Source organism: Adiantum capillus-veneris, chromosome 27, assembly GCF_014529385.1.
Source record: "Adiantum capillus-veneris isolate H3 chromosome 27, ASM1452938v2, whole genome shotgun sequence".
Lineage (NCBI taxonomy): Eukaryota > Viridiplantae > Streptophyta > Polypodiopsida > Polypodiales > Pteridaceae > Adiantum > Adiantum capillus-veneris.
In genome coordinates this window covers 25,909,546-25,919,200 of record NC_140957.1, presented here as the reverse complement: position 1 = coordinate 25,919,200, position 9,655 = coordinate 25,909,546, and the positions used below count along the sequence as shown (strand labels likewise).

The 9,655-nt window shown below is 39.9% G+C and overlaps 1 protein-coding gene across 2 annotated transcripts; it reads left to right on the top strand.

Annotated features, from left to right (window-relative positions):
- Positions 1-1,126: 1,126 nt before the first annotated feature.
- On the top strand, positions 1,127-9,055 carry LOC147421665 (LOB domain-containing protein 1-like). Of its 2 annotated transcripts, XM_086502924.1 has the most exons (4): positions 1,127-1,222; positions 1,608-1,912; positions 2,024-2,081; positions 8,723-9,055. In XM_086502924.1, exons 1-4 carry the CDS (start codon positions 1,157-1,159, stop codon positions 8,759-8,761), a joined length of 468 nt encoding a protein of 155 aa, XP_086359050.1. In that variant the 5' UTR covers positions 1,127-1,156; the 3' UTR covers positions 8,762-9,055. The 2 variants fall into 2 exon arrangements, 1 of the variants encoding a protein (XP_086359050.1); XR_015186784.1 differs by lacking the exons at positions 2,024-2,081; positions 8,723-9,055 and having other exon boundaries at positions 1,212-1,319; positions 1,608-1,745.
- Positions 9,056-9,655: the final 600 nt, after the last annotated feature.

The following is a 9,655-nucleotide window of genomic DNA, read 5'->3' as shown; positions in this document are numbered from 1 at the left end:
CTTTGCCACATCGTCTCTTCACTGAATTGCACATAGAAAAACCTTTAGTCATGTATTGAGCATTAAGAACAAAACCTCCCTGATTTAAGACATAGGGGTTGTGGAACCAATTGATAAGCTCAGCTCTGGCAGGCACCCTGCCCATGAACCCGAAGACCAACATGGATTTAGCAAGTTCGACAAGCTATTTCTTAATTAGAGCAGGAGGAACGACGACGGTGAGTGCGTCCTATACTTCCACACTTTATGGGAGTGCCTTTTTCAAGGCTCGAGAAGCCTTGTCCCCCTTGGCGGCATGTATATAGGAATACACCTAAAATCCTAACCTTGCCCCTTTTGAGCATCGCCTAAAAGTAGTCTTAGAGGCAACATTCTAAATAGGAATCTCATGAATAACTTCTTATTCTTTTGAAAGAGAATTACGTTTAGCATATAGGTCGACCAAAGCATTGTAGTGTACCCATTGGTAAGAGCGAGCGAGAAAACATGAGCGAGCTTGAGAAAGTGTATAGGATTGGCCCATTGGTAAGCGAGACTAGCGAGTAAACTTAAAAGTAAACTTAGACGCCATCCAACAGATACCCGTTGTCATGAAAAAATGTGCGCAAGTTCATCATTGTCGATCCCACCTCGTGGACTTCGTTCGAAACCCCCTGTGATATAGTGCTTAGGTGGTTCTACAGTCTAATTTTGAGGCAATGTCACAAGTGGTCATAAATATGACGTATGAGGATTGAGAAAGACGTCAAGGATAGATCGGATGAGCAAAGGCTGACGTGAGGGGTCTTATACTAAATGAGCGTGAGCCCCCACCATTCCGAGGAACGTGGGCGTTTTAGGTCTCACCGTCTCTCTCTCTCTCTCTCTCTCTATCGAAAACGTTCACACACTCACAAGCTGCTGCTGCTCTAGCGCACCTTCAAGCTGGTTAGTGAGCTGTGTTAGTATCCTTGCGCCTTCTTGGATTTTTTTGTTTGCAAACTATGTGTGTGTGTGATATTACAAAAAAAAAAGTGTGTGTGTGTGTGTGTGTGTGTGTGTGAGAGAGAGAGAGAGAGAGAGAGAGAGAGAGAGAGAGAGAGAGAGCGAGAGAGAGAGAGAGAGAGAGAGAGAGAGAGAGAGAGAGAGAGAGAGAGAGAGAGAGAGAGAACCCTAAATGGGCTGTATCGACAAGGATGCTTTACAAGACAAAGAGTGTGCGTGCGCGCGCGCGTGTGTGTGTGTATGTGTGTGTGTGTGTGTGTGTGAGAGAGAGAGAGAGAGAGAGAGAGAGAGAGAGAGAGAGAGAGAGAGAGAGAGAGAGAGAGAGAGTCGGGAAGGTACTAGCTTGTAATTTGCTGATTGACTGCATGGCATGGATGCTTTACAAGAGCGAGAGTGTGCGCGTGCATGCGTGTGTACTCTGAGAGAGAGAGAGAGAGAGAGAGAGAGAGAGAGAGAGAGAGAGAGAGAGAGAGAGAGAGAGAGAGAGAGAGAGAGAGAGAGAGAGAGAGAGAGAGAGAGTCTGGAAAGTACTAGCTTGTAGTTTACTTATTGACTGCACTGGCATGCATGAATGCTTTACCATGTGTAACTAGTAACTGTCGCATTTTGTAATGTGAATGCAGGTATTTTTGGTACTTTCCATGCCCAAACAGAAAAGGCACATGGCAGCTTATTGTTCATCACCTCTGGCAATGGTGCCGCCTTGTGCTGTGTGCAAGCTGCGTCGACGCAAATGCTCGGCCGGTCGATGTGTGTTTGCGCCTTATTTTCCTCCGGACGACCCGCACAAGTTTGCCATTGTGCACAAGATTTTTGGAGCAAGCAATGTAGGCAAGCACCTTCTTGGGCTGCCTGAGCATGTGCGCAAGGAGGCGGTCAATTCGCTTGTGTATGAGGCAGAAGCACGCGTGCTAGACCGTGTTTACGGGTGTGGGTGTCATCTCTTTGCTCCAACACAAGCTATTTAACCTACAACAGAAGATCATGCTGTGTAACTCCGCCATTGCCGAATACTTGACTAATTGTGTCAGTGATCAAGGTCATCTGCTCATCTCTACAACACCGACAATGCAATGGTAGCGACAATGATGATCCAGGCTAGTGCTCTGTCTTCTTTGAATTTGAAGGATTTGAGTTTCAGCTAGCATGATTTTGGAGGTGGAGTCCTTGAGAAATTAGGAAAGAGAAACATGTCAACTTCTCTGAGGCTTAGGGAGAATATTTTCTAGCTGTATATTGAGACTAGTATTAATTCACTCAAGACCATGTCCATACTTTTCTGAGATTGGGGAGACCTAATTGAGTTTTTAATTATGAATTTCTTTGAAGGTACAAGTAAATTTTGAAATTTAATCTCGCCGGGTATCGAACATGGGTCTTTACGCACCCACACATCCGTCTTAGCCATTTTTGGTTGCGATGCTCAGTATTCCGAAAATTTCAGCCTCATAATATAGTAGTTCAGAACATGTTGCTTGTAGAGAGAGACAAGAAAATTAGGAAGAATCTCACCCTAAATGTTAGCAACATAGTGGTGAAGTATAGAAAAATTTGCATGAATTTTTATATTTTAATGTTGCAATGAAAACCATACACTGGTTATGAAAATGATGTTTGGGTAATTAGCTGTTTGGAATAAATGCCTTATTTTGTGCATCAATCTTTGACATCCATTCATCATTTGCTCAAGTTGAATACATATGCTATGAAGTGAAGGGAAAACTACCATTACACACTCGGAAAGTTTGTTCTCATTGGAATTATGAATCTCGGGCCGGTGTTCCCTCGATGTAAAACTACCATACTACATGTGTTAAAGGGGATTTTAAAACACTCTCTTTTCGTATTCAAGTTTTTTATTTTTGATTCCCTAATTTGATGTTTCTTACACGATCCCCCTTTATAATTAAGAGATGTCGGACAGTTAATTTCCCTTTGTAATTAAGAGACATCGGACAATTAATTCCTTCTACTAAACCCACATGATAGGTACATATAGGTGCATTTTCTTGGTCTTACTTTTGAGGTTTACCATACTTTGATTGAGGTTTAATTAGACAGCAAGCTACAATGCTTGCATATTTTGTGTATGGTCTTATGTTTTGCATGGTAAGATTGAACTTGTGGCATGAAGCAAGGTACATATGAAAATGCATTAATTGCACTTAGCTATCTGATAGACTATGGCTTACTTTCAAGTGAGAAGCTTACTAATTTCAACCTCATGAATTTGAGTTCTAAGTAGAAGGACATTGAGGAGTAAGTGTTAAGAGATTTAGAAGACCTCACTTATCTTGAGCATTTACAAAGAGTGATTCATTTTGAGGACAAGACATGTTTGGCGTTCTTTCTCTTGGAGCATCTTGAGATGCCCAGCACTCATCCTATCGTCTCCGGCCATGACTAGTGCCATCCATCTAGGTCGACTATGGCTATCGAGTTCTTTTTTTATCCATGACACTCCCAAGTATGGGTAGTGTTGTTGAAACTACTCCTATTTCATCAACTCCGCCTAGTGTTCAAGAAATTTTTGCCTATACTTGGGCCTCTAGCTAATTGCAAACCAAGGTAAGAGAGAAAAATCAGTAAAACATTTATAGCTACCAATTTGCAAAATTCTACTTGTATATCTTATTAGTTTCTTTACAAGTAGAAAGTCCCTCCATTTTGGAAAACATACTTTCCCAACCACTGACTTGAACAAAGCCACGTGTCATTGGAGGCCGGAGGCCTTGATCTTTTAGAGGTGTTACCTTGAATAGAGCGATACACAAGAAGATTTAGAAAATTTCTCATGTAGGAAAACAGAATCTTTTTCAATGTTTTTCATACAATGCATAACATCATGAGCTTCTATTTAGGAGGCACCGCATACCTAGCTAGGTACGATTGGGGGCAAGGGACCGCCGGCCCTCCCACCGGGCCGGCAGTCCCCTGTCCCCAATCGTACCTAGCTAGGTGTGCAGTGCCTCCCTCACCGAAGCTCATGATGTTGACTCTAAGTCACAATGTGGGAATTTGTCCAAAACTTCTTGTGATAGCACACTTCACTCGAGCGAGACGACCATGTCCATTCAAGGAGAGACTCAAACACTCACATCCTAGACATATGAGAGCTATCATAATGAATCACCATCAGTGGAGCATATGACATGACATCTCATCCACACATACCTACATCTTCCATGCGAGACTCTTCATAAAGAGAGGGCCTTTTAGTGATACCTTGCACGTATGTACTAACACCAAGAATAAGTTTCCAATATCTAGGAGGAATGATATATTCAATTGATTACAGGGTTGAACTTGCTTTAGTATAATTGATTTGAAGAGTAGAAACCATTAGACCAAGAATGCATTATGGGTGTATTACAAGCAAAAACACGCGAGCGCAAGAATCTTTCCATGCAAAGAATCCAAGAGAGCAAGAGTAAGAATGAGTGCATGAGAGAGGGATTGCATGTGCACTTGAGTCATAGAAGTGCTTCTATAGAGCAGGTTGCTACTTTGCATGATAGAATCAAGAAATCGCACAAATTATGATCCTGTGTTAACTTTGCTTTCTTGATGGTTCTTTTTTGGATATTGTAGAGGGATTCAAACAGATGAGGTGCATACATTTATATTACATACATACATACATACATGTGTGTGTGTGTAAATGAGAGACTCAAGAGAAGACACATTGATGGGGTCTCAACCAACCATTTCAACCCCCCACATCATTATCCATATGGTGGTCTGCTTTAGATAGGGTAAACGGAATGTACACAAATGCAATACATCAATGCAAGACTCTACACGATTGTATGGATGCTAGAGCAGTACTATGGACCTCCTTAATGAAGCACCTTTGGAGCTAATTTGGTATCATGTGGGTTGTGGGTAGCCACCAAGGCGTAGATGGTTGAATGTTGGTTATAAAAATTCAAAATTTTGAAATTTGTGAGGCAAATTACAAGTAGCAAATTTGATATTAATGCAACGATGGAAATGTATTTGATGATTGAGCTAAGGTGCTAGATCATGGAGGGTGATGGGTCTCCAAAATGTTGTCAAAGATGTGTTGTTGCTTTGCCCAAAAATGTCAAGAGTACGTTGTGTTGCTTTGCATGATAGCGAAGGTCTTCCAAATCCCTAACAGTTTCTCCTTTACGCTCTATTGTAGAGATCTTAATTTTATTTGGATACTTAATCCAAGCTTTTTTGTGTGAGTAAGTGAGCTTATGTAAGAGATGTATGTGTTGTTGTATTAAAGATAATACCTATAAACAAAAAAAAAACAAAAACTATTCAAAAGAAAACTAGCTCTAAGAACATGAAGTATTTTTATAAAAGCTTTTTTGTATTCAAATCATTTTTGTGCAATATAGTCAAAATGAGGAATCATTCCAATTATCCTATACATCACGACAAAAAAAAAAAAGGATGAAATAGGTCTTCGATTCATCTTCAAAGTAGGAATGCAAATAAACTAATTATATTTAAGCAAAGATATAACCTCACCTACATCTATATAAACAAAACAACACATTTCGTTAGCTTTGGTTAAGTTTTATGTTGTCAAAGAACCTACTCCTTGTTTAACTTTTCTATCCATCAAAAGGGCATTACTCCTTTTGGAACTTTTGAAGTGTTTCTAAGTTTTTTGAAGTAAAAAAAAGTGTGGAAACACAATTGTCTCAAAAAATACATTTCTTATTTCAAAAGTTAGTTCCATGTTTCAGTATATGTTATATGTTTGTTGATATAATCTTGGTGAAAATTGGTAGTGAATAAAACATTCTTCAAGATACATTTTTCAATTTCTAAGGTACTCTCATGCCAAGGGTAGGACCAGACGGACATGTGGTCAAGGGGATCTCTATATTTAGCAGAAAGGGTCTATATAGGGTATGGTTGGGTGGAGAGTTGCATGGCCCAGTCCCCCACGGTCTCACATTGTATCAAAGCAAGGTGGAGAGGAGGGGAAAACAGGGAGCTATGGAGGAGGGATGCATGGCTCTCTCTCTCTCTCTCTCTCTCTCTCTCTCTCTCTCTCTCTCTCTCTCTCTCTCTCTCTCTCTCTCTGTGGGGTTCGAGAACCTTCGCATGGCAAAGCATGATTCTTTTTTGAGGAAGGAGCTTGATGGAGGTGTGGAGATGAAGCCATGCATAGACGACTCCACTAGGAAGGTGTGGATTTATCGTTTGAACCAGAAGAGCGAAGTCTTTAATGTCTTTTAGAAGTTCTTAGTAATGGTAGAAAACCAATCAGGTAGAAAGCTTAAAGCTTTGCAAACTGAAAATGGAGGTGATTATATATCCTTTGAGTTCAAGTACTTCTATAGTAAACAAGGCAGTAGAAGACAATTCACCACGCCTTACACACTCATTCAGAACACTGTGGCAAAAATGATGAATAGGACTATTAGGAACGGGTCACTTCTATGTTATCTATGACCACTTTACCTCATGAATTTTGGGGCGATGCTATTATGACAGTTGTTTACTTGATAATCGTTGGTGGGCTAGTACACCATTGAAGTATAAGATTCTACAGGAGATGTGGACGGGCAAATAGCCTAAAAATGATAGATTACGTGTATTTGGGTGTGATGCATTCTCACATGTGTCAAAAGAGCTTAGGCAGAAGCTGGATCCCAAATCATATGTGCATCTTCATTGTGGATGGAGAGATGGGATATTTTCTCTGGCACTCAAAATCTAAGAAAGTCATACGTAGCTCACATGTGATATTCAACGAGTCTTACGATGCATACACAACTAGTAAAAGAGATTGAATATTGCAAAGTCAAGTTTGAGGATCCATGAAAGATTTGGGCGATGCACATCACTTTTTGTGGTATGTATCAAGAGAGATCGTAAGCTCTTGCAAAGTTTTGACATGCAAGGGGGAAAAGAATTGAGTACCCCAGTTGGCTGCATATGTAAAACTTAGTAAGAATGATTGCCCCAAATTGAATGCTGGAAAGGTAGAGATGAAAAAAATTCCATATTCTTTGGCAATTGGCAGTCTCATGTTTTCCATGGTTAGTACACAACCAAACATTGCATCGGCAGTGGGAGTGGTCAGCATGTATATGGAAAACTTGGGCAGAAAGCATTGGGAAGCAGTGAAGCATATCTTGAGATACATCAAGGGTTCAACCAGCAAGTGCTTATGCTTTGGAAATAGTGATGCATTCATAGTTGGATACACTGATCTGATTATGCAAGTTGTGTGAACACTAGGAGATCCACATTTGGCTATGTTTTCTTGTTTGTGGAAGCGATAGTCTCTTCGAGATTGTGTCTCCAAAATTGCACTTTGTCTTCCACCATATGTTGTAGTTTCCACTACCAACAAGGAAGCTGTGTGGATATCTCATCTAGTGGAAGACCTTGGTATACACCACTCCAATGTTACATTGTGACATCCAGAGTGCGATTGTGTTAGCAAAGAACCTCATGTTTCATTCCAAATGGAAACACATCGAGGTCAGATATCATGTTATACACGATATTTTGGATAGTAAACGCATTGAGTTAGCCAAATGATCATTAATGGAGTGGTTGTGAAGGCCCTACAAAGTGCAATGTTTTGCTTAGGATTTTCATCCTTAGGGTTTCCTTCTTGAGAATTATGTTTAGGATTTCTACTTAGTTTTTTTGCCTAGGGAATATGTCCTTAGGTTTTGTGGTTAGGGTTTGTGTTGTGGTAGTCTTGCTTAGGGAATATTTGATTTGTGCTTTGTGCTTCCTGCCTTTTGGTTGTGCTTTGTGTTTGGGGATTCTATGGTGGTGCCATGGAGGGCTTGACGAAGGTTGACTTAATGGATGGGATGGGATGGATTTTAAAGTTGTGACACGTAATGTTTTGAGAGGTAGGAATCCACGATTCTCAATGTGTTGGAAGCCTTTTCGAAAGGTGAGTCTGGAATGTTTTGGAAGGTGTTTCGTGGGGTGGGGATGCTCTTTTTGAGGCTCTAGTGTCTAGTGCTTTAGAGGGAGGGCATGGAATGAGCTCATAGCTTAGCCTTTGTCTCCTGCATGGTGGTAGGTGTGTGTTGTGCTTCTAGGTTTTGTGAGCATTCAAGAAAAAATTATAAAGTAGATGCATCTTCAACCAAACCACTTTTGACCTGCTATGAGACTATGTGTGATGTTGATGTTGCTTGCACGTGATCATCACATACCACATTATTGAGGGTGATAAGAATATGTTGTTTCTTTTTTTGCAGCTAGTTAACTCTCCTCATGCGACGCTCGTAATAAGTTTATTGCTTGCTTGTATGTAATGTGGATTTTTTATTTGTTTAAATGGATTTTTCACGTTATAAATTTGTTGCAAGTATTGTCACAACAAAGTTTCGTTGAAGGTAGTGCATAATTTGCGAGGTCAATTGGGATAAGGATAGGAGTTGGCGAAATTTTCAGTAATAAAAACTTGTGAAGCACCTATGTGACTTAAATAAGTCTTGGGTAGGTGCCCTGTGAGGTAGGAATCATGAGGACATGCCATGAGCATCTTGCCTCATATGAGATGTATGATTTGTTAAGTAAAGTGCAGATGGCTATTGTGCAAGATATTATGTGTGAACCTTTTGATGGGTCTACAAAGCTAAATACCTATCCGTAGGTTTTGGAGCAAAAGTTTTCAAATTTTTGTTACAATATTGAAGGTGGTGGCTTTGGTGTCTTGTCATAAGATGTTGATTGCTGCTAGTGTTGATACTCTGATTGTTTTTCTTTTTAGGTGGTTTTGATGTTCATGATCATGGGAAGAAGCAAATAAGTGCGTTGTTGATATTGGTGTTGGTAGAGAAGTTTCTTCACTTTACGTCGGCTCTACTAGTAATATATAGTTGATGGTGGTCTTGATGGTTTTGGTGGTAATGCACCAATTGATGGTGATTCTGGTTTGGGTGATAGTGTTGGTTCAATTAGCATATGGTAATGTTTGATGTAGTTGGTTCAAGTGGCAATGGGAAAGTTGGTGTTAATGGCTTGGTTTTGAATGGTTTAATTAGTTTAGGTGCTATTGCTTTAGTTGATTGTAGAATTAATGGTTCAGGTTATAATTCAACTAAATCTAGTATCAGTGATTCAAGCCTCAGTGAATTTGGTATGAATACTTCAAGTGGTTCAACTACTACTATTGGAGAGGGCAATTTAGGCATGGTCATGTGAAGACAAGTGTTCTTTTTCCCCTACAAAATAGGAGATAATATCCCTTTTGATGAGAGCTTATTGTATGAGCTTTTGGCTGAGTGAGCTAGAGTATTGGGTATCGGTGCTCTTATTTCTCATGTGTCAATGTTTTCAATGTGCAACATGTCAAATTGTGTGTGTTAATATGTATGTAGGGAAGGAAATATGCCATTTGTATGTTGAAAACTATGTAGCTTTAGACAAGATGTTGTAATGCTTAGACAAGATGTTGTAATGCTGGGAACTATGAACAAAGTCATAAGTCATTTTGCTATTTTTTCCATGTAGCCTTAGACAAGTAGATGTTGCAATGCTGGGAACTTTGAACAAGTCATACGTTATTTTGCTATTTTGGCCATGTTAGTTAAAATCAATGTATTTTGTAATGTATCATCAGAATTTTGATTATTACTGTCTGTATTATTTGGTGATTTGGTGTATCCTGGTGGTATGTCCATGGTGGATGTGCAAGTTGGCA

Coding starts and splice junctions, on each gene's coding strand:
- LOC147421665 (XM_086502924.1), top strand. CDS start 1,157: ATGGGCTGTATCGACAAGGATGCTTTACAAGACAAAGAGTGTGCGTGC. Junction 1,223..1,607: donor GCGCGCGCGCGTGTGTGTGT/GTATGTGTGTGT, acceptor ATGTGAATGCAG/GTATTTTTGGTACTTTCCAT. Junction 2,082..8,722: donor TAGCGACAATGATGATCCAG/GCTAGTGCTCTG, acceptor TTTTCTTTTTAG/GTGGTTTTGATGTTCATGAT.